At 40.5% G+C, this 23,971-nt stretch overlaps 3 protein-coding genes across 4 annotated transcripts; 2 read left to right on the top strand and 1 right to left on the bottom strand.

Moving 5' to 3' along the window:
- Positions 1-393: 393 nt before the first annotated feature.
- LOC113142869 (heterogeneous nuclear ribonucleoprotein L-like) lies at positions 394-10,807 on the top strand. Of its 2 annotated transcripts, none has more exons than XM_026328201.1 (14): positions 394-516; positions 965-1,083; positions 1,664-1,901; positions 2,649-2,734; positions 2,864-2,960; positions 3,057-3,129; positions 7,634-7,669; positions 8,414-8,482; positions 8,602-8,774; positions 9,315-9,436; positions 9,539-9,740; positions 9,816-9,873; positions 10,286-10,381; positions 10,521-10,807. In XM_026328201.1, exons 1-14 carry the CDS (start codon positions 433-435, stop codon positions 10,577-10,579), a joined length of 1,512 nt encoding a protein of 503 aa, XP_026183986.1. In that variant the 5' UTR covers positions 394-432; the 3' UTR covers positions 10,580-10,807. The 2 variants fall into 2 exon arrangements, with proteins under 2 accessions (XP_026183986.1, XP_026183985.1); XM_026328200.1 differs by having other exon boundaries at positions 8,602-8,852.
- Positions 10,808-12,415: 1,608 nt separating this feature from the next.
- On the top strand, positions 12,416-15,739 carry LOC113142868 (interferon regulatory factor 2-binding protein 1). The gene is made up of 2 exons (XM_026328199.2): positions 12,416-14,482; positions 14,860-15,739. The coding sequence occupies exon 1, from the start codon at positions 12,676-12,678 to the stop codon at positions 14,455-14,457; it is 1,782 nt and encodes a 593-aa protein (XP_026183984.1). The 5' UTR covers positions 12,416-12,675; the 3' UTR covers positions 14,458-14,482; positions 14,860-15,739.
- micu2 (mitochondrial calcium uptake 2) lies at positions 15,611-20,420 on the bottom strand. Its single transcript, XM_026328202.1, has 12 exons — positions 20,171-20,420; positions 19,844-19,973; positions 19,213-19,244; positions 19,040-19,115; positions 18,759-18,806; positions 18,443-18,525; positions 17,712-17,765; positions 17,489-17,586; positions 16,813-16,984; positions 16,614-16,722; positions 16,378-16,535; positions 15,611-16,277 (listed from the first exon to the last, which is right to left on the bottom strand). The coding sequence occupies exons 1-12, from the start codon at positions 20,360-20,362 to the stop codon at positions 16,176-16,178; spliced, it is 1,254 nt and encodes a 417-aa protein (XP_026183987.1). The 5' UTR covers positions 20,363-20,420; the 3' UTR covers positions 15,611-16,175.
- Positions 20,421-23,971: the final 3,551 nt, after the last annotated feature.

Raw genomic sequence — 23,971 nt, 5'->3', positions numbered from 1 at the left:
GGAGTCAAAACAAAGACCGTTTTGTAAAAAATCTACGCTCCATCAAATATATCGAAACACAAAGAAAAGAGTGAATATTTGTTACCGGCACAGATATGTTAGGTAAACTTTTGTATGCATAGCTTTGCTCACTGAATCTATGAACTGTAAATGTCTGATTTTCAACCCTGTGCAATAGGGAAAATACATGAGTGTCCGCATATTAACAAACGTATATAATCAGGATATAAATTCTTTTAGGCAAATTCTTTCATGACTGAGAAACATTGAGTCGACATATAGTGAGCTGTTTAGGGGGTCACTCAAACAAGTCAAAGCGTTTTTAGCTCTTCCAACTGTGGGCAAGTAAAGTCGCGGGTTGCCGCTGCATGAAGAGTAGGCTGCTATATCGGTTTTCCCACATGCTCTGAACGCAGCACGGCACAGGCTAACATGGCTGCAGTTGCAGGCCGATACTACGGAGAAGGTGGCAGGGCAACGAAAAGACAGAAAACCGAGGACGGAGGGATGACAACTGTGAGGGGTTCATTCTTACGTAGAGCTTTGCTGTGCTGAAAGTGCCAGGTTATGTTTTTTAATAGAGGGACGTAGCTTGACAAGTTCGCTGTTAGCTTTACGTGCTGCTAGCGATAATACAGAACTGGTCAGGCTAAGGCCAGTTTACGTTCAGTCAACGTTGCAAACACGTTAAAGCAGCTCAGGGACACACAGCCACCTTATGTGCACAGAGAGCTATGCAAAGGAAAACAGCTATTTGTCGTGTTTTCAGTTAGTGTTACGTTAATTTAACGTGGCTAAGCTAGTTAACTACCAGTTAGCTGAGCTAACGCAGGTCTCCAAGCTCAGAGAGTTTCCGGTTATTTTAGCAAACGCGTTTGGCGCTGCTACTTATTCAGCTCTCCATTAATGCCGGGAATATTTTCTGACGACACAAGCGTCTTCATTTTGTGTACTTCTTTTTCAGGAGAGCTATGATGACCCTCACAAACCGCTGCCCTCCCCGGTGGTGCACATCAGGGGGTTGGTGGACGGTATTATGGAGGCTGACCTGGTAGAGGCCCTGCAGGAGTTCGGGGTCATCAGGTAATGTCAGACCTTCTATGTCTTATTCACTGTGTTCCTTAACGCTGCACGTGCCTTTGGACTGGCTGTGTTAACATTCAAGCCCCTTTGGTTCTGGCCCTCAGTTTCCCGTGAAGCGGCTGTGATAGCGGTACTTATGTTAGAAAGCACACTCAAGGAGGAGTACTGCTGATTTCTTACCCCCACTTGGTTGTTAGCTCTCCAAGTCCCTAGTCTTTAGCCTGTCAGATATTAGCTTTTTCTCCATACCAGCCGTGTAACATGTACATTGCTTATCTGAGCTTCTCTGCTGAAAACTATTGTGTACTGCTTTATATAGGGACTTTGAGTGCAGTGCAATTGCAAGCCTAAGCTATGAGCTAAGAGTCATATAACTGCAGACTTGAATGTGAATTCTTCTTGACTCCCTAGTTTTGCCTAGTTTACCTCAAAATACTAATTTATATTTAGAGGCAATGTCACGATAAAGTTGAACCAAAGTACCATTTTAAACCCATTTTACTAATGTTTTTAACAAAGCATGGTTCAGTAAACCAGCCTGTCTATCCTCTAATTTTCTTGGTCAAATATATATTTACAGTTATGTTGTTATGATGCCCAAAAAGCGCCAGGCTCTGGTGGAGTATGAGGACATGAATGGCTCCTGCAATGCTGTGACTTACGCAGCAGAGAACCAGGTTTACATTGCAGGCCACCCTGCCTTCATCAATTACTCCACTAGTCAAAAGATATCCCGGCCGGGAGAATCAGATGATACCCGGAGTGTCAACAATGTACTGCTGCTGACGATCATAAACCCCATCTATCCTATCACCACGGTAATGTACCAAATCAAGCCCTGTGTGCAGTGACAGGGTTGCAACATAATCTATGTAGTATTGTCACAAATCAGAAAGATTACTGCATGATTACAAGTTTAGACAGAATAATTTTATAATATCAATGAACATTATGTCCAGTTTACTGTGTTGGATACAAGCAGTGATTCACATAGGGTTTATGAGTAATAAAGGGAGTGGGTGTTTAGTACTTTTCTGGCCAGTTGTTGACTAATAATGGGTGTGATTGGAAACTCCCCAATTTAAATTAAGTAATTTTTATGTTCATTTATAATTCAAGTGAGTAGTTTCCTGTTACTCGGCTATAGAGGGCAAAGTAGCTGACCATCATTTAAGGAAATTGCCTAAAATGTGCACCACTAGTAGAGGACAAAAATGGTTTATGCAAATCAAATATTTTCATCCAACCTTAAAATAGAGCTGCATTCTTCTGCATCAGATTTTAAAGTGTAAGTGCTATGAACATTTTCATTTGCTGATCCTGATATGTTTTTCACAATTACTGTGAATTTCAGTCCCACTTCAAAATTACTGAATTCCTATTAGTCTGGGGGGGAAAAAATTAGCAATTTGTATTTGGATAACATTCAGCAAGAGAGTATGTTTTTGTCTTCGGTCATGTCTCACAATTTACCCAATTTATGACAATTTGTCATTCAGCTTTATAAAGGTAAAATGTATGTATGAGGAGGATTACCATATAAATGCATTTATGTGCCTCTACAGGATGTGCTCTACACCATTTGTAACAACTGTGGTCCTGTACAAAGGATTGTCATCTTCAGAAAGAATGGGGTTCAGGCCATGGTTGAATATCCTTTTAGCTTTTTTTTTTTGACTTTTTGCATTTTGACACACAATGATCGTAAAACATGTTTAATTATCTTTGAGCTCCTCAAATATTTCTGTAATCAGACATCACTTTAACTCATTGCTGCCACATTTGATTCAGTCCAAAGTGCCCAGAGGGCCAAAGCATCTTTGAATGGTGCAGACATCTATTCTGGCTGTTGCACTCTAAAGATTGAATATGCCAAGGTGAGTGTATGGCAGTGTTAAATCAGCCTTGTACCAGGAAAATTAACATGTGAGGGTAAACTACTTTTGATTTTTGTGATGCAATTCTATTCACAGCCAGCACGCCTTAATGTCTTCAAGAATGACCAAGACACGTGGGACTATACAAACCCCAACCTGAGTGGGCAAGGTAACATGTAGGCACCAATCCTTTCTAAACCCCCCCCCCCCCCCCCCTTTTTAAAAATTTATTTATTTATTTAGTTTTTATAAAATCCTCTTTTACGCTCATGCAACTGTATGGGATGGTTAGGGATCTCTGCCTCCTGGGGTATTGCCTTTGATCACACAAAATAGTTTCTTCACTACTCACAATGCTGCTTGACAGTTCAAAGGCGGTATTCCTGTGATGCCTCCACAGTTTTCATGCATTTTCTTGCCACACAGCAGGAAGAAAGTAAGGGCATGAGGAGCAACCTCAAGGGCAGCCAATATTACAGGTTCATGCATGTGCATAAGTGAACACACCCACCACATAGAATATGCAGGCACCATTTGTCACATAGGCTTACATTCCCTATAGAGCATGGCACAGCTGCACATCACATCCCTGTTCGCTCTAATCCAGTAAACACTACAGACTGTCATACTTGTTGACATTCTTTTAAACATAGTGGAGATTTTATTGTAGCTTAAATTACACATTGAATTTGCTGTCAAATTGTTTTTAGTGATTGATTAGTGTTTCCCAGGCTTTTCTGTACTGTGCATGTATTTCTGTCTCAAGGGTGGATTGATGGGACAACCTGTTTTTGAGAACAGGAGCAGCATAAACAGCAGAATGACAATGTCAGTAGTTGTCAATTTGTTATAGGGACATCAGCGATTACAATCAGCAAACATAGCAGCAGGTGATGTCGGATAGCATCTTAGTCTGTGTTTAGATTTGTATTAGGAGTTGAAGGATTTTTCATGTTCCCTAAGGGCACAATGAGTAGTTAAAATGAGAGGTAACAGGTCGAGGATTAATGTATTTTTGGTATATTCTGCATTTCATGGGACCATTAATGTGAAAGATGCAGTGGCTTCACAATATTCAGAACCCTTCACTTTGGTCACACCTTATTGTGATAGTTTTTAAATTTACCCATTAGTCTTCAGTCACTGATCTGCAAAAAAGTGAAATCGTGTTTCTAGATAATTAAGTCAATTCCAGAAATACTGACTCTTAATTCAGTACTTTAATTTCTCATTTTAAAAAAAAGAAAAATTGTAACACTTAAGTGTGCAAGAAGTAAAGTGGTCTGAATACTTTCAGAAGACACTGTATATTATGTACACATTTTATCATTATTGTGAAGATTTAAAATAAATATTTTTAGGATCAACAGATTTTTATTGTTTTGAGACTGACCGGTAGTTTTGTTGTTGACTTAGTAAAGTGGAAATAGGTGTTGTCTTCAAAGGTAGGGATTATATCATTAATTATTGCATATGTTTTTCTTCATCTAATGCTAGAATGGTAGGTTTAAAAATCAGTGTTACTGCACTGATGAAACCACCAGGAATGGAACTTTATCCATCATAATCAGTGGTGACAAAACAAATACTTTTATGATCAAAATACAGGTTACTGTAACATTACATATTGTTTACAAGCCACTGAAAAATGCAAGTAGGTCAACAGCTGGTAGTAAGATTCTGGGTAGCTGGAAAAAGAACAACCACTAAAATGGAATGTGCTTGGTCTGAGACTGTGAACACAATACAGTGGTTCAAAATAACAACAGAATTTTGCTGGTGTATTAAAGTTAATTAGAAATAACTTAAAAGTAGTGTAGCTTTATAAGAGGAAATGTTTTTCTTTTTTCACCAGACACTATAAAGAGATGTAATTTTCTCTTGTACACAGCAAACACCCAAACATGTACATTAGATATTTCATACAGGTGAGTCACATTCTGTCGTTTCTTGATATTCTAGTTTGTGCTGCCTCACAAATAAGGGTACTCCTTGTGTCCTCACTGTGCAGACTCATACAGGCTTATGTCATCTTCTAAGCAGACACATGCTGCAAAGATGCAGTTGCTTCTACAGCTACAGTATAACGCCCACAGCCACACCTAATGTAAATCAGCTCTGTGGCATACATCGGACACAGTGGGGGAACAAACACTGGAACACAACCTCAACTCAGCACTTCCTTATTCCATCATCTCCACCACCTGACACGGGGATCTATTTTATTCTTGGTGGTGGTCATAGCCACCAATACAGTTTGAGGGACAGAAATACTTCAAGCTAATGCAGACAGACACCTTGCATATCCACCATAGACTGATGATATATTGATAAGCATCTACCACCACCTCCTTACCAGTACAGCACATGTCATCTGCAAGGCCCAGAGGAGCCACCACTTTTGACACAACACATTGATGATGGTGGGAGGCAGGCATGTGGTTCTTGTGGCCATGCCTCCTAGCCCTTGGGATGTGCCTGCCATAACACAACCACAGGGAGCAACAGGAGTTTCAGATACACTCAGCCTGACCAGGGAACAGATGTCACCACATACTGTGGCAATAAACAATAAGAGGCCATTCTCTCTCTCAGATGGTCATACAGCTCATCTCTACCCTCCTGTGCCGAACACACGACAACACAACATGCTGAATAACCACGGCAACACACAGAGCTCAACCATCATGACAGTACATCGACTTATTGTCAAGTACTAGATGACTTTTCACTTTGCCAGTGGCTGACAGCTATACGCCCATTTTTACATGAGAAGAAATTTCCACAGGGGGGCCTATGAAGACACAAGCCTCAAACACCTATCAAGCATACAAGCACAGAGGCAAACAGATTAAAAATCCTTTCCAAAGTTTTCTACATTTATGGACTATGGTATTCTGTTTCCAACCTGTACCTTCCTCCCATTTTCCTTCTCTTTGTGCTATTCATGTGTTGTTTCTGCGTTTTCATTTACCCCTTTTTTAAATTTTTTTTTTTTTTTTTCATTAATGCTGGCCCATAGTGATGCATTTAACACCTCCCGTGTGATGCAGGTTTGCCTCAGTGTGTCTGTGGACTGACACCCCACTCTCAAATGGTGCAAATGTCCTGCTTTGTGGTCAGAGCACGGTAAGATGGAAATAAGCCTCTAATAACTTTCAAAACAAACTGGCAAGTCAAAACCAAGCATGGGCGTGTGGATGTACTGTTATTTCTGGTGGTGGGGATGCAAGGAAGGAAAGAAGAAGGAAAAGACTGAAGAGGGAGAATGAGTTGAGGCTGGAGTCAGAGGTTGGCGGGTAGCATCCTTGCTGAAGACTGCCCCCACCTGCCCACTGTGTCCCATGCTCCATGTGTGGTGCAGTAAGTACTTGAAATAAATAAATAATCTGACTTCATGGCTAATGTATTGTGAAACTTAAACCAGCCTGACTCTTGCCTTTAATGTTTTGAGCTGCCCTGTCAATATTTAAATATAATAGTAATAACACCAGCAAATGGCTATTAGTATCTTATCTACAAACTGTTCTTTTGGTAACTTTTCATTCAGAAATTGTTACTTTTATGGCTGTCTGATTACGTATACTTCTTAGTATCTAGGAAATGAGAGTTAATAGTAGTAACTCGATAGAAATTACTAGACGTACCTGGGGAAAGACAGTGTTTGGAAAACCATCTTTTTAGGAGTTGAGCTTATAGCAGTTAATTCCTCACTGAATATTCAGATATAGAAGCATTTTATTTTAAAGGTATTGATTTTAGTTCTGGTGCCTTGTTTTAGTACTTTTCTTAAATTGACAATCCTGTAACCACAGCTTTTCTTTGCAAAAAACAGGGTTCATGGCTGAAGGATAGATTAATAACTTTTATTTCTCTTCAATTTGTGTTTGGGGTGGGACTTAAAATTTCTTATATCCAATGGTCTATCTGTAGTACAAACTCTTGTGCAGCAGAAGGGATTGTGAAGGTGGCAAGTCCCCATACGGTGACTAATCCCACTAGTCATTGTTTTTTCTAATTTAAGTTTGTGTGTGTGTCAGTTAGCGGTCTGAAATTTGAGTTTGATGCAGTGTTTGTCACTGTGTGTTAACCGAGTGTCTATGCTCGTCATAAATATGGTCCAGATAAATGTTTGTTACAGTTGATGCTGGAAAAGGGATAGTGAAACAATTTCTTGTAACAATAGGAAAATTGAACATAAACATTAAATGTTGTATCTGTAATTAATTGTAGGTAGTGGGTCTGCTTAAGTTCAGGAAATGGCCCTACAAAAACAAGTGTTAATGCAGAGAGTTCACTCTGGGTATTGTTGAATTAAGCTTGGGGTAAAATTTAACAATAACAAAAACGGGCCATAATGGGTAATGTCAGTACTTGTCTTGATGAATTTAAGACACAGTTGTTTTAATTTGTCTCTTTTACAATGTAATCTAGTCCAATTGCTTGATGTCTTTTCTCTTTTGATGTTATACCTGTGCCCTTTCCTGGTTGTTTAAACTTAGTTCTCTAACAAAACATGCTTAGACTGCAAGTGTTCATAGCACGGATGAATATCTCTGATCTTCTACTTGAATGTCTCTGTTGAATACAAAAAAGAAAATGTTTTAACATGATATTGCCAGATGTATTTACGTTAATTTGGATTTGACATATGTATGTGTGTACCCGCACAGATGCTGATGGTGAAGGCAGTTGGAACAATTCACAAGGTGTGTGTGTTTATATTAGGATGCCAGATAGAGGAGGGCATTACAAGTCCTTGATAGCTACCTTTCAAAATCATTGTTAAAAAAAAAATCTCCATTATGTCAGATAGCAAAATAGAGCCTGCAGACCTTTTTAAACACCTAAGATGTCAAGACCCTCTGTTGCATGTTAGTAACAACCTTGCCCTTTGGCACATAAGGCGCTTTCGGACCAGAGGAACCAGTGTGTGTGTGTGTGTGTGTGTATATGTGTGTGTGTGTGTGGTTCTCAGAACTGTTGGAGGAAGGATCCCCCATCCCCACCCCCCTGCACAGAACAATAATGGTTCTTAGAACGCTGTTTTGGGGGGACTTTTTTCGCTCTACATTCAGAGTAGGCACTTTTCCAGTGCAATAGGAACCGCAAGTGACGCGCGTTTATGTTGAAAAAACACCAATGGACCGATGCCGAAGTCCAGGCTGCCTACAAGAGAAATTTCAGACATCATAGCATAACGTGAAAAATTTTGCATTGTTATTGCATGTCATTGACATCACTACACCAACTATCAGCTGACTTACATTTTCAACATTCCTACTGGGGGTGTGAATGTGAACAGAAAAAAGCCTTACAGTCTGTAGTTCTGGGATCTGTTCCCCAGTGGGGTAGTTCCTAGAAGTGGTTCCCTAGAACTGTTTGGTCCAAAAGCGCCTAGTAACCCATGTGATGTAATTGTATGATAGGAAACTTTTATTTCAACATTTTAGACCCCAATGCGAATACCAATAAACGTCAGAGGCAGCCAGCTCTTCTGGGAGACCACCCACCTGAATATGGTAATTATCCAGTAAAGAAACTGGCCTAACATTAAGAAGGGCAGATCACATTCCAGTACTGTCTGTACCGCTGATGTTTTTTTTGTTTTTTTCTTTTCTTTTCTTTTCTTCTAATTAAGGGGGGCCTCAGGGAGGTTATCATGGATACAATGATGACAGCTACGGCCCCCCTCCACCTCACCGCATGGGGCCGGGGATGGGTGGTCGTGGTCGGGGTACTCAGCGCTATGGTCCTGGATATGGACCACCACCCCCGGAGTATGGTCCTCATGCTGACTCTCCAGTTCTTATGGTATATGGCCTTGAGCCTTCCAAGATCAATGCTGACAAGGTCTTCAACATCTTCTGCCTTTATGGCAACGTAGAGAGGGTTAGTAAAATGATACTAAACTAGACAGTAGTAGCCCGAAAAAAAGACAGATTTAATATATACAGTCAAGCCTGAAATTATTCATACCCCTGGCAAATTCTGACTTAAAGTTACTTTTATTCAACCAGCAAGTTTTTTTCTTGATTAGAAATGACACAGGCGTCTCCCAGAAGAAAATAAGATGATGTACAAGAGGCATCATTGTGGAAAAAATAATTACTCATTTTTTTATTTACATTTGAACAAAAAGTGGCATGTGAATACAAGTAACTTTAAGTCAGAATTTGCCAGGGGTATGAATAATTTCGGGCTTGACTGTATGTGTAATGGTAATCACAACAGGACTACAACAAATTGCACTGCTCACTGATAAGTGAAGTTGTATAAGCTGAAAGCTGGTGCTTGCAGCAGTTTGTCATCAGCAGTTGTCCATGTGTTAACTGGATGTTTTTTTTTCTTCAGGTTAAGTTCATGAAGAGTAAGCCTGGGGCAGCAATGGTGGAGATGGGAGACTGCTACTCTGTAGACAGGGCCATCACTCATCTCAATAATAACTTCCTTTTCGGACAGAAACTTAACGTTTGGTAAGAGGAGCTGGGGAAACCATGACAAAACATTAGTACAGACTCAGAAAGTGCAGAGCTAGGTATGACAATGTAAAATCTCTGGCTGTTTTTCCTTGGCAGTGTGTCCAAGCAGCAGGCTATTGTGCCAGGACAATGTTACCAGTTAGAGGATAATACCAGCAGTTTTAAAGATTTCCATGGGTCCCGCAACAACCGCTTCACTTCCCCAGAGCAAGCAGCTAAAAACCGAATTCAGCATCCCAGCAACATGCTCCACTTCTTTAATGCACAGCCAGACATATCTGCAGAGATCTTCAACCAAGTAAGAAAGGCCACCAGCATTGAAACCGAAAGCTAGGTTCCTCAAAACACCTTCTCAGCTGATCTCTCCTTTCAGGTCTGTGATGAACTGGGAATTAAGAGCCCCACAAGTGTTAAGCTTTTCACTGGGAAGAGTGAGTAATCATTTGTGATGATCTGATGAATACAGTTAATGATTGTGGCCATAGATTATAAAATATTAAGTAATGACTGGTCAGACACATCTAATGATACAAAATGCTCATGCTTGTAGCTACAACTGTAGAATTTGGGAGACTGGAGGAAAATAATTACCAGCTTGAACAGCATAACTATCTTTCTTTTTCCAGATGAATGTTGCATCAAGATTAGGAAAAGTATTATGTTTCTTAGTTGACTTGAATTCAAGTTAAAATGGCATTGCATGCATTCTAGCTGTGTTTGGATGTCAGTTTGACTGTGTTGAAGCTGTTAGGTTGCTTAATGATATGGTGACCTGTTAGCTCAGTGAATATCGAATGTTATCTAATATGGTAATCTAATTAGTTGTCTTATATTTCACAAAAGGTGAGCGAAGTTCCTCTGGCCTTCTAGAGTGGGAGTCCATCAATGATGCCATGGAAGCCTTAGCTATGATGAACCATTACCAGATGAAAAACCCTAGTAAGTGCTCACATTGTTACAGTTACATACTAGCATGATTATTAAAAGCTCACCATGTAGTATTTGCCATATACTGTACAGAAGAACTTTTTTTTTGTTTTTTTACATTTATTTTTAAAATGTATTTTCTTTCTCACAGGTGGGCCTTACCCTTATACACTGAAGCTGTGTTTTTCAACTACACACCATGCCAACTAAATATTCTCTAAAGCTAATGTATGTATTGTGATTCATGTAATGAAATAGTCTATACTGCAGTTATGTTTCCATGTCCCATTAAGTCATTCAGTCAGTATTGAGGGAAACTTATGATTGTGATTTAAGACAATTTTTCCCCTTTACTATCTTCATGTTTTTCAGTTATTTGTATATGCACATGAGATTTGAATAGCTGTACACTACACTGAAATAACATTGCCATTTGGACGTGTTTTTGTTTTTTAAATAAATTTATCAGTAACCATACAAAGAAACATCCACTAATGTGGAAAAGGAGGGGGCTGGAGCTAAACCCAGCTCTCATATATATATTATATATATTATATATATATATAGTGGCTCCAGCATCCTCCTGACCCTGGCTGTTCCAGGTTATATCGTAGTATAGTATGTGATGAAAATTAAGCCTTAGTATAGTATGACAATTATGACTCAGGATTGAGCAAATAAGCATTAATATAAAATGGCATGGCTATTATATCTTATATAATTATTATAGTATGTGGAGATAATTATGCCTTAGTGTAATATTATATGAATGTAAGGCAGTAATATTGTGCCTTACTATACAATTTCATGACAGTTGGACATAACTATAATATGTAGCAAAAAAATGATGCCTTAGTGTAGTAATATATTTAAATTGTGTCTTAATACAGGATATAAATAACGCATTAGTATAGATTTATATGAAAATAATGCCATACTATACGGTGAAATGTGTGCCCTAGCATAGTACATAAAAAGTATTTTCTAGTGTGGTCATTTAATCTGTTATCCACTGCTGATTCCTTCTATACTGGGATACTGTGAGGAAATTAATTCTGTCCCATGGCTGACGTAAGAAAACACTCACGTTCACACCTATGGACAATTTAGAGTCACCAGTTAACTTAACCTGTATGTGTTTGGACTGTGGCAACAAACCCAGACATGGGGGGAACATAAAAACTCCACACAGAAAGGCCCACTGTCAAGCAGGTTTCAAACCCAAAGCCTTACTGCTGTGAGGTGATTAGTGCCTTACCTTACTCATGCCTTACAATGAAGGTAAATATGATGCCATGAAACGTATGCCTTAGTATAGTATCTAATGTAGCTCATATAGCTTTCCTTGTCGTCTAAGTCCAAAGAATTTGAATGCATCAAATAAATGTGTCCCACATCACCAAAGCCATTTAGGTAGGCTACATCCTGTATCCTCATTTCACTTAAAATGTCGAGGTAGGAAAGTTGTCAGTTCACACATTGAGGCAATATTAAATAGTATTTTAATATTTAAAACGTGGCCAGTGTATCCAGAGTCACCTGTTAGTTAGTCTTTGGGATCTAGGAGGCATTGTATAAGATTGATAAGCGCCGTTTGAAAGTTGGGCGCATAATAATTACAGGTTAAAAAAACAAACGTCACCTATCTATCGCTATCTAATTTGACAAAATAATTGTATATATGTTCGTACATGGTCCCCGGGTGTTCTTTGCATATATTTTTAACCTTCCTTTGCATTATAATATTGGAAATGAAGCAGGTTTTCTTACGGCTATACTGCAAAAATCACATCGGTTTGTCTACGACTCTACGTCCTTTGTTTCCAGATAAAATTCATAATGTTCCTATAAAGCCACATCCACCTGTGGATAGGGCATGGAACGCTGCAGGGAGACCAGGGACAGTCTTCCTCCTTCTTTGTCACACACCGAGCTCCTTTTAGTCTCTACGTTATTGACTGGTTGTTCTTGCGGTATTATTCACTTTACGTACCAGAAAAAAAGAGCGAACAAACTACAAGTCCCAGACTGCCCTGAGCCCCCCCCCCAGCAGCGTAGGTGTTTCCGGTGTCTTGTAGCCTTTTACTTCCTTCCACACAGGCCGACGCGAACAAATCGAGAAAGAAGACGTCGCTAACTTTCACCGTTGTCGTCAGCACCGACGTCTGGAGCTTAGTTTTAGTCTGATTCTCGTCGTCAGGTCCGCGGTATGTGGCCCGTTGTGTGAGAACTGAAGAGTAGTTGGCAGACGTAGACCGTAACGTGTAGGCCTCCGAAGAAAGTTTGGTCGAGGGCCTGTAAACAACATGTCCTCCGCCTCGCAGTCCTCGTCTAGACGGCAATGGTGCTACCTCTGCGACCTGCCCAAGATGCCCTGGGCCATGCTGTGGGAGTTCAGCGAAGCTGTGTGCCGGGGATGCGTCAACTACGACGGGGCAGACCGCATCGAGCTCCTCATAGAAACTGCCAGACAACTGAAGAGCACGCACGGAGTTTTAGACGGCAGGTCCCCTGGTCCACAGCAGGGCAAGCCCAGCGCTACCGGGCCCATGGAGGCAGGGCGGCAGCATGGAGAGCGTGTGGACAGGGGGAGGGGTGAGTATGGGGTGTCTTCCCGCCTCCCCAATGGTCTGCACAGAGCTGAAGATGTGGCCATGTCAGAGGGGAGCCGGCAGAGCCCGAACACTCGTCGGGCTATAGCTGGGGCCGTTTCTGGCATACATGGCAGCATATCTCATGCCTTGATAGCTCAGGGCTTAGTAGCAGCGCCTCATGGTCTTCTGGCCCCATTGTCAGGCTCCCGGGCTGGGGCCACACCTATTGCGGTCTCAGCTGGCCCTGTAATGGGTGATGCTGGCAGAAGACAGGTGGTGTCCCTGGGTGTGGGAGCCAGCACCTCTGCTCTGGTGGGTATAGATCCTGCTGTGTGGAGGAACAACGAAGTGATGGCTGAATTCAGTGAGGTTTCTCGTAGCAGGGTTGAAGGCTGGCCAAACCGTCCCAAAGCAGTGCGCGATGTGCTTATAGCTCTCAGCAGCTGCGTCCCCTTTAATGTGCGCTTCAGGAAAGACCATAATCTGATGGGTCGTGTTCTGGCCTTCGATGCCATTACAACCCCTGAGTTTGAGCTGAAGATGTTTGTAGAGTATCCTGCTGGCTCTGGAATGATTTTCTCAGGAGTTCCAGACCTGGTTAGGCAGATGTTCCGTGACTCAGCCAAGGATGCAGGTAAAGCAGTCAATTCTGGGCTACGATATGTGGAATATGAGAAGCGGCAAGGCACAGGAGACTGGCGTGGGCTGGCTGAGCTGTTGAATGATGGCGTGCGTATGTTCAAAGAGCCCCCAATCCCAGAGGTTCTGCCACAGGCAGACACGGCGCCATCTATGGCAGTCTCTGGTCGCCCTGTACCAGCAAAGAGCACCACTCGGCGTCGCAAGGCTTCTCCAGGCTCTGAGAATGGAGAGAATGATGGGAGGCCTGATCATCCAGCGAGAGAGCCCTGGCCCCGAGGTGCTTATTCAGGCATGGAACCTCTTCCTGGCATGGCTGCCTCTCAAGAGGGCCCACCCCGTTTGCACAGCCAGCCGTCACCCATCTCAGCACTCATGGGAGTTGCAGACAGTCTGAGCTCCAGCCAAATGGCCAGAGACAGCCCCAGCATGTCCACAGCCCACTCCTCCGCAGCAGGGCGTCCCACCAGCAGCAGCCCCTCCACTGCCTCCACCTCAGTCTCCCAGGCAGCCATGGGGCAAGGTTTAAGTGTGGCTGGGTCAAGCAGCAACACCAGCACTGGGGAGTCTTCAAGCAGTGCTCAGGGCACTCTGCTCTGCTGCACTCTCTGTAGAGAGCGCTTGGAGGACACTCATTTTGTCCAGTGTCCCTCTGTTCCACACCACAAGTTCTGCTTCCCCTGTACACGAGGATTCATCCGCAACCAAGGTCAAGGAGGGGAGGTGTACTGCCCCAGTGGTGAGCGCTGCCCCCTGACTGGATCCACCGTGCCTTGGGCCTTCATGCAGGGGGAGATCTCAACCATCCTGGCTGCAGACGGGGATGTGACAGTCAAGAAGGAGAATGACCCTTGACATCCCCATCCTATTGTTTTGAATGGTAAGACAGCGAGAAACCTGTATTTTTTGTTGTTTTTTGGTTTGAAGTGTAAAGAAGGCTACCTTTGAAAATGGTCTTAAAATTTAATTTTAAAGCTATTAAAACCAGTTTAACTTGAAAGCAAAAAAAATACATGGTCTGTGAAGAGCCTCTTGAGAATGGCTCAGGAAAATTACATTTGCAGATGAGAAATCTAACCTGTGTAATCAACATGGGAATGTTTTTTTTTTTTTTTTTTTTCCAGCTAAGACTGTTGGACTTGAAATTCTGTGTTGTTAGAACAGAGTATGGCTGATTGATTTATAAAGCAGCTTCTTAGGTCTTGTTTTTACACACAAAAGTCCCAGATTCTTAAACATACTGTTCTTCTTCCACAGTGGATTGAACACTTTGAAAGCACTTCCCTATTATCTGAAGCAGAGGTCCTCTTTGGCTGCAGCTCATCGTCTCTGCCTCTTGAGAACAGAATAACTCTGGACCCCAGGAAGTCAGCTGCACACACACGTGCACACTGCTGACTAAAGACACAAGAGAGACTCGTGACAAGAGGAACATGTCTGCCTGTCAGGGCGAGGTTCACCTGTGAGGGGTAAGCTGTGACATCATGACTGAATGTTGAGTCCCGACTGCATTTCTCCCTATGTCCTGTGTCCAGTGCAGCATAGTTCTCTAATCGGCCCAGGATTGAAAGCACACACTTGTTTCAATGACAATCTATTTTGTCTTTCATTTGTGTTTGTTACATATATTATGCATACTGTCCAATACAGATGGATGACAGTGATGTTGAAACATGGTTTGACAGAATCATGCAAAAATTCAAATGAATGTTCAAAATGTGGCAAACCATTGGATCTTAAAGCCAAGGATTGAAAAATGTAATCCCACAATATGTCTCTTAGGTATTCTCCTTATATTGTATGTCTAAAATGTGAATTTACTTTCAACATGGCTATGTAATTTCTATTTTTGATACAGTACAAATTTATATGTATTTGTTTATATTGATGAGAAGACCAAAGATGGCTTCATGCTCAATGTAATTTTATTGTATTGTAGCTGTGTATGCTGTATTCACTGATAACCTTGGCATCACTCACTAATTTGTTCATTTATCACAGAAGTATGCTTGTTTTGTCTATTTACTTTTTAAATTGTATGTATGTTAAGGTAATTAGCAACACAATCTTCAATGGTTAACTTGTATACTCCTGTGATCTCAACAGGTCAATTCTACAATAAATTACAAAACATTTATTCTTTGCTACTGCTTTGAATCCTAAATGTGTTTAAAACATTGGCATTTGTATAAAAGTTTTTGATCAATATTTTGACAAAAAAACAAAAACCCCACACCAAGCAATGGGAAAGCCCTTAAAATGTGTAAATATTAACAGAATTAAGATCAATCACACCAACTTATGTAAACATGCGCAACAGATTGTTTGGGAATGCAAAGCTGCCCATTCTGAATACAAAATGCATGACTTGATTAACAAAAGCTGGCAAACAATAAAAACACCCCACCTGCACATAGTTAAGTAAGCTAGTATCAGACTACAGTTTTGTTGATCTATAAGGTGGCAAGGTGGTGTAAATCCTTAGTTTCCTTACACATTTCATATTAAGATGGAATATGAAAGGTGAGCAGTAGTATGTGTGATCATCAGTGAGAAATGTCCTGGAACATGTTTCAGATGGGAATCCTGGTATCTCCTAGGGCCTCCTGAGCTCCCTTCAGGGTCTCCCGCTTCACACACTTCCAATAGCCAGAAAAGCCAATCTCGGGCTGCACCTGAAGGCAAGACAGTGTTCTTCACATCTAACAGTACGGGAAATATACCATGACATTCAAAATGCAAAGTATAAAAAAAGGTCTGGATGGAGAAACTCACCCTCAGACCTCGCAGTACTCTGTCTTTCATTACATCAATGAATTCCTTATGGCTCAGACAGTCATCTCCATCTGTATCGAAGAGTTTAAATACAGTGTCGAGCACATTCTCGGACAGCTCGTTGCCTGTGGCAATCTTCACAGCTCGCTTAAACTGGGCTGCAATAACAGAAAACGAAGAATGTAGGCATCTATACAATGTTAAAAAAACTATTCTAAACAATGACTAGGTGTTACCCATTCCAACAGGACGGTTGGCTTCAGTAACCATTTTCATTGAAACAGTGAAGTCCTCCAGATTGTTGGTGAAGAGACAGAAGGCTCTGAACTCATCAAACGTGATACTCTGCCAGAGAAAATATGCCTGTTCACTTCTATGCTTCATTTCCCACAGTATGTGTTTCATGTAATAACAGCAGAGGATGAGTCCAGGTACCTGGCCAGCAGGGATCCTCTTCCTCATGTTCTCCCAATAGACTTTGTTGTCTTCCTCATTGGTGTAGTGTAGCAGCCACTCTGCAAAGTCTTCTCTTCGCATGGTGTCCATACCTTTGGAGAACTGCAGGAACTCCATCTCCTGAACTTCAGCCTGCAGGTCCTCCATAAACCTAAGCGAAACACAATGTTTATTAAATTTGCTTTGGCGTAGTTTGTAGTTCACAATTTTTGAACCAAGCTCATAGTCCCAAAACATTAAAAAAAAATAAAACATAAACTGACCCCCTATTCATGATAAAACTGATCTGTTCTGGGTGGCATTTTAAAGTGTAAATTAATGGATTTTAGGATAAACAAAATAAGAGGTTCACCACAAAATTTCTCTTCAAGACATCAAACCTTTCAGAGAAATTAAATGTTAAATTGTGTCATCTAAACGTTTACAATCACAGACAACAGGAAACCCTCCTTTTCTCCATGTTTATGAATTAACATACCAAAAACTAGAAGTCCAGTTGCCATGACTCAACCTCTAGATAACTTCACCTGGACGAATCTTCAGACATGACATACCAGAAGTTTTCAGTGGCCCTTGAGGACCAGGGTCAGCTACTCATCTAAATGTGGAATGATCTCAGCAGCAAAGGTGTGCCATTATAGAAACAATTTCTTACCTGTGGAACTCCTGATACCGCAACTTATTTTCTCCTTTCTTCCCAAAGAAGTAGGCTTGTAGCGACGTGCTCACAGCTTGGCTATCCTCTGCTTGTTTCTTAAATCACAATGCATCAAGTGTTACCATTAGACTGAACTGTCAGACATTACATTGTATCATCAGTGATGTTAAAAAGTAATCATCGGGATAAACCATCCAATTAAGAGAATGTGAATACCCACCTCTATGCTGTCCATAGGAGCTTTCATCTTAGTTTTTCTAATGATATTCTTCAGCTTCAATAACAAAAAACAATATTTAATCAGAGAATTAAAAAGCTGTTTTTTAATGTTAAACTGTGAACATACATCCTTATTCTGTAAACTACTAGGAAAACAAACAAACACCAGAAACAGGACATTCACACACAACAGGAACGGAAGCAGATGACAACCCATGCACTTCTAATTTCTTACTGAATGCTACTGGCCTGTGCACCAAGTCACAACATGAAAATACAACACAAGGGCCATAATGTGCCAAATGCAGTCTAGTAGTCAGGGCCTGATCTGGACTAAGCATGCTGAGGGCTTCTCTTGTGATCACAGAGGACAAGTGGGTTGGGAGAGAGACATTACATGTCGAGTGGCTTTAAAATAATGGACTAAACTAACTGAGGCTGTGGAAATGCAAAACATGAAAAGCAGGCTTAGAGCAGCTGGCAGTGCAGCTCACCCTCACCTTCATGTGGTTCCATGTCTCCATACTTACACCGGCAGTAGCACCAGTGCTTGAAGCAGCATTAAAGGTGGCAATATTTGGAAATTTAAATGCACACATGGGCATTTAAACATACAGAATCACAATTCTCTGTGAATGTACTGTCCCACAGTAATAGTGAGGTTGATAAAGGTTAAATAAGACACAATCCATGTTGTAGGCAATATTTCATCTGATATCTTAGAGGTCTTACCTTGAGAAATTCCTTTTTGTCCACCTGCTCGTTGCCATCAACATCAAGCATTTTGAATGCTATATGAAATCCTGTGTGTGGCTCTGCAACAGCAATGCACTGTCAGTTATCTGTAAAACTTCAATAAATGAGCAAGCTTGGCTTTATAGGGGTTTCTCAACACAGCCTGGAGTGGATTACTGACAAAAAAATCTCAATAAGCAGTGTTCTTCCTGCAGACAGGGGTATCCACACACAAAGCAAAATCTATTTAGCACAAGAGAGTATCAGTATCAAGACCATAATGACACATAGCCACAATTTTTAAGTAACTTACTGGTCAGGATAGTCAACAGGAACAGATACTCTGTGTAGGATATCAGACCTGCAACACAAATCAGCAATGCTCAATTAGATTTTGGAATTAAAAATAAATATACTGCCTGACAAGTTCACAGAGATAAAATGAAAAATGAAAGGGAAACAAAACTGCAGTTTTTCAAAATGCAGTCAGTCACAGCTGAGATCAGATATACTTTAAACTGGACAGATCTGGATACTAGTCTGAGGTTTTTGTGTATTAACTCTAATGAATCCAATGACAGATTAATAACTTACCATTGTCTCCCAGGGTTCTAAACAGATCCTTAGCAGCCTGAGATTTAGAGGCAGTGAGTAACATCTTATCAACTTCCTGCGAAGATGCCAATGGGATACAGGGATACAGCATTTAGTTTGCCCAAACTAATGACATGCAGTATGACACTCACTTTGTAATTAAATAAACATACCGGTTTGGTTAAAATTCTCTTCTGCAGCTTTCCTACATAAGAAACAGAAAAGATTTACACAGTAGAAATTCTAGTAACAGTCATATATAGTTACACATCTGTGAGCAAACAGGTTTTAAGTGGGGACTGATGGAAAATATGCAATTAAAATTAAATCTACACACTCAGTGTGCAAAAATTGAAGTCTGAATACTTTGCTTAAGCTCCAAATAGCGGTGAATGCTGGCCAGCAAACACCTTGTGAAATGGACCGGGTGATTAAGCTGTAGTTATCTCCAGTAAAAATAAGGTCCATCTTTGCTACCACCATGTTTTTTCCCCACAGTCTCAGTCTAAATTGCCAATTAACTGTGTTATGACTGTCTCTTTCTGCCATTAGCAGTTTGTCTGTATAAGCTTCTTCACACTTCAAGACAATGAAGTTGGCTGCTGTGTTGCTGCCTCTCATAGACTCTTAAGGTGTGGAGTCACCACAGACACTGCCCATGTCTATGGTACTCTACTGGAAAGGTGAACAACACTCATCAAAACAGCATTCAATCAAATAAACAGAATGAAACAGAATAAAGGTGTCAAGGTGTCACCCAGCTGGGAGGAAAAAGTACAGACTGGGGGACCCGGTGCAGCTTACGGTCGACATCCTCCAGCATCACAGAGAACAGGAAGTCTCTCGGGGTCATGTAGGGCTCCTGCTCGTAGATCACGGAGGCGAACTGGATGAAACGGATCTTTCTGGGGGACAAAAGAGGAGCCGGAGCCTCCTGAAAACACAGAAAGCTGTGACTGACCGCTGGGGGCGGTAGGTCAACTGTGGCTCAGGATTCACGCCCCGTGTGTACCCATGAATACATATCGTTTTATTTAGGCTGTCAAACTGTGACAACTGTCTACATGTGTGTCTGTCTGCACTTACTTTCGACCACACTTTCATTACTAATAAAATTAGGTGAGTACTCACTTTGTGTCCCTCAGCATGAACGGTGACAGGCAGAGTCTGCTTGTTAACTCGGTAATAACAAACGACTCCAGCCCCGATCACAGAGCCTAAAACACAAGGGGCGGCAACACGGCGCACTGCTAAACCCCGCAGAGACCGAGGACTCTTCAAGACAGTCCTCAACACAAAACCAAACCTTCCCCACTTCGCCATTTTCAGGAAGCAAGCTCGCTGGCTTGGTTAAGTCCAGGCTTCCGTAGCTGTGGACTGAACAAAGCCACGCCCCCAGGCGGGTGACGGACTACTGGTCACGTGATACGCGCCTTCTTCAGGTGAGGGAAAATTAACACTCGGAGACTGAAGGTGAGCACAGAGAAATCTTCTCGTTTTAAAGGGGAAACAGCATCCTACTGTCAGATCCTACACACACTGTTGTCCACTGTGAAACTAAAATATCACAACGAACATCATGTACAAATACATGTGGAGTAATTTGGCTTCATAGAACTAAAAATATTAACACGAGGAAAATCATACTTATGGTGTCTTTTTTGTAAAATTTAATACATCATAATTGGCACACTCTCTGAATGTATTCCTTCCAGCATTGATCCTTCCAGTAACAAAGGTTCTGGGACACATCTACCCAAAGAGCTGCAAATCAGCTTGCAGATATCCACTCCTCAGTCCAAAGACGGGTGAATGAAGTTCTCACTCCTTGTCAGTATAAGCTGGGTCGTTCCACTGCCCAGGAATCCACACAAAAATGCTAGAAACATTGGCTTTTCAATCAGCTCAGCAGTAGCAAGTAATGTTTTTATATAACTCTAACATGACATCGCAGGTTAAACTGGAACTGTAATGTTGGTCAGATATTTACAGTATGATGACAGAAATAGAACAGTACAGTTATTACTTAGGACAGGAAACTCTTCTTAATGGCTGTAGATTTAGTCTCATTTTTGAATGCTATCCTGTTATCTAAACAATTACTTAATGTTTGCAAGATATTACAAATTATGATCAGACAATGAAATCATAGCAATTCATCTGAAGCATCACAGAATAGCTGTCACTGTAGGATTATATCTGATATACTGTTAATATCTGATGCTAAAAACCTAGAGAGGGTTAAAAAAGACAATGGCAAAATTAAGGGATAAACAGATTTTATGAGACAATGGCATATTTGATATTTTTACAGACAGATATTTGCAAATGTTATTCAATCCATTAAACAAATCATAATTAAAATGTACATTCATAAAACATACATCAAGTTGTGGAGAATTTGTGCGATGCTGTATACATACATGTTTTCATTTTAGAATAGAATAGACCCTGCTTTACCACTACTGTTTCACACTGTGCAGGAGGCTGCAGTTTAGTGCAAAACAAAGTTGCATGAACCTTTATTGTTACTCACACGTCCGCTCAACTCTTTATAATGCACATACATAGCCTGGATGAGATTCAGCATTTTCATTGGTTGCTATAAGAAAGCCAAAAATACATCAAAAAATGTTAATGTTGTACCATTTAATGCATGAACCAGAGCAAGCGTGATGGAACTCAGACACCATGATAACCTTTTTAAATGGGCACAGTATGGATAACACCAGCCCTTCAGTAGAATGTTATCATAAAGGCTCTACATCCACGGGACACACACACACATACACAAACTCTTTCTAAACAAAATGTATGTATCACTCCTAGAATTTGTTCCATAAGGCTGGAAGAATCAATGCTTTAGCACAGAGTAAGTGGAGCTACCACCTTCAGCTTCTTGGATACTTAGAGAGCTGCAGTAAATGATGACTGTTAGCTTCACAAATGTGCTGTCGAGTAGAGAATCACATTGCTTGTAGTTTAAATCAGTATAATGAACAAACTCTTACCAATCGGCAAATGTTTGTGTGTGTGTATGTGTGTGAGACCAGCATGTGTCCACGTCAACTCCACATCAAATTTGCATAAGCAACTTTGGAGATTTATTTAATGTCATAGCAGCAAGTTTTAATGTCAAGTAACAAAGACATACACACACTTTTAAGACCATCAATAAGGAAACATAGTTTGCACAGTATATATATTTTTACTCACTCCTGCCAATTCAATGTAGACTCTTACTGTGGTACTGTGATATGGAAAAAACCCTCTGTGTTTCATAAAAGTGATAGGAAGCAAACATTTAAAATATACATGGTGATGCAGGCTAAATATCTGCCATGAACAATGAATCAGAACAATTACAGCCACATGAAAATACTATAGCTTCTGTTTCAATGATAAAAATGTGTATTGCAATGACAGGCTCACTGTCAGACAAGTGTGGAGTCAGATCAAATGCTATTCTTCTGAACCACTCCTTCAGTAACCTGCATGGCATGGCACGTACTGTATGTAAAGACAATGACTTACAAATGAAAATAACATTTACATCATATCAGAGCTTATCTCTTGTTATTCAACCAATCTGGAAGCTGATGGCTACATTCCACCGTCACTACAATCCTCAAGCCAGCGAATTTTAAAAACTGCTGCATCTGTGATTTGCTTTTGGTGTTTAAATAAAAAGGAAGACTATTAAAAAGTAATTTTTTACATATTTGAGGTGCAATTTAACATGACAGAAAAAGAAAATTATTTTAAAAGCAAAATGTGGAGCTACTCTCAGCTACTGCCTGTGTGTATTCCCTCCTTTATCTTTAATGTTAAAATAGCCAAACTTTACTGATATTAATGAAGGCTAAACTGTAATTATAAATGTATTGTAAAAGTAACTGACAAACAGTTAATGTCTGTCTGTGACAGCATAATGTACTGGGTTATGTTTAGTGGCAAACAATTTGATTATCCAGAGGAGCATGTAGTGAACAGTCCAGGCTAGTTGATTTTTTTCTGTTTTGTAATATATAAATTTAGCACACCTCTCACAGACACACTGTATACGGAATCACTGAGTATTATAGGTTCTGACTGGGGCTGTGGGGCAACTCCTAAATCTGATATAAATAAATGTAGGGATATGAAAATACAACAAGCATACTTTCAGTATGTCCTGCTGCTGTTCCCTGATAAAAGGTGTTTAATTTAACTAGATACTGGTGTACTGATATACATTGAAATAGATAATATGGACTCATAATTTAAACATTTTTACTTTAAATGTAATAAACATTAATATATTTGAGTGATGATTGTGGATTAATACAAATGTTTTAATTTTACCCACTTCAGTTCATAGTATTGTTTTATTAGAGCACAGGATTTATTAGTATACATACAAAGATAGATATATACAATTCATGACTTGAATCATGACAGTTTTACATTTAACTTGCCTTTGGTAGAGAGATTCCAATCAGTTTGAATTTCAGAGGAAAGACACGGTGCAGAGAGGCTTAACTCTCAGGGTGAACTGCTTCAGGCTTTTAGGCACCACAATTTTAGGCACCACAAACTCCGTGGTGATTGAACATTTTACAGCTGAAATCAGTACATTCTGTGGAAAATAATTCATGTTACAAGTGAAAAAGATATCAATTCTCTGGTATATCTGACCTTCTCATGCTGATTAAAAGAAAACCCTACTTATCAGACCTAGCTCTGGATTTTGTGGACCATGATAGCAAAATACATTTCTCCTTCATTCATATTAAATTATTGCAATTCCAGTACTGTCCAACATATTTCAAAAACATAAAAATAAAGGCAAGTTTAGCAGGTGCACTAATAGACTGTTTCATGCAATGTCCAGATTTTGGTCATGTATACAATGACATTGTGTCACATAGGCTTAGTGTTACTTTGAGCATT

This window comes from Mastacembelus armatus, chromosome 14 (genome assembly GCF_900324485.2).
Source record: "Mastacembelus armatus chromosome 14, fMasArm1.2, whole genome shotgun sequence".
In the NCBI taxonomy this organism is placed as follows: domain Eukaryota; kingdom Metazoa; phylum Chordata; class Actinopteri; order Synbranchiformes; family Mastacembelidae; genus Mastacembelus; species Mastacembelus armatus.
Note: the sequence above shows the minus strand (reverse complement) of the source record. Positions and strands in the feature narration are given on the sequence as shown.

Bases quoted from the DNA above. Each gene is read 5' to 3' on its own strand.
- LOC113142868 (XM_026328199.2), top strand. From the start codon at position 12,676: ATGTCCTCCGCCTCGCAGTCCTCGTCTAGACGGCAATGGTGCTACCTC.
- micu2 (XM_026328202.1), bottom strand. From the start codon at position 20,362: ATGGCGAAGTGGGGAAGGTTTGGTTTTGTGTTGAGGACTGTCTTGAAG. The intron at 19,245-19,843 runs GTAAGCTGCACC...TTTCTTATGTAG, and splicing joins GATGCTGGAGGATGTCGACC to GAAAGCTGCAGAAGAGAATT. The intron at 18,526-18,758 runs GTAAGTTACTTA...TTGCTGTTGCAG, and splicing joins CCTGTTGACTATCCTGACCA to AGCCACACACAGGATTTCAT.
- LOC113142869 (XM_026328200.1), top strand. From the start codon at position 433: ATGGCTGCAGTTGCAGGCCGATACTACGGAGAAGGTGGCAGGGCAACG. The intron at 2,961-3,056 runs GTGAGTGTATGG...TTCTATTCACAG, and splicing joins TAAAGATTGAATATGCCAAG to CCAGCACGCCTTAATGTCTT. The intron at 10,382-10,520 runs GTAAGTGCTCAC...TCTTTCTCACAG, and splicing joins TTACCAGATGAAAAACCCTA to GTGGGCCTTACCCTTATACA.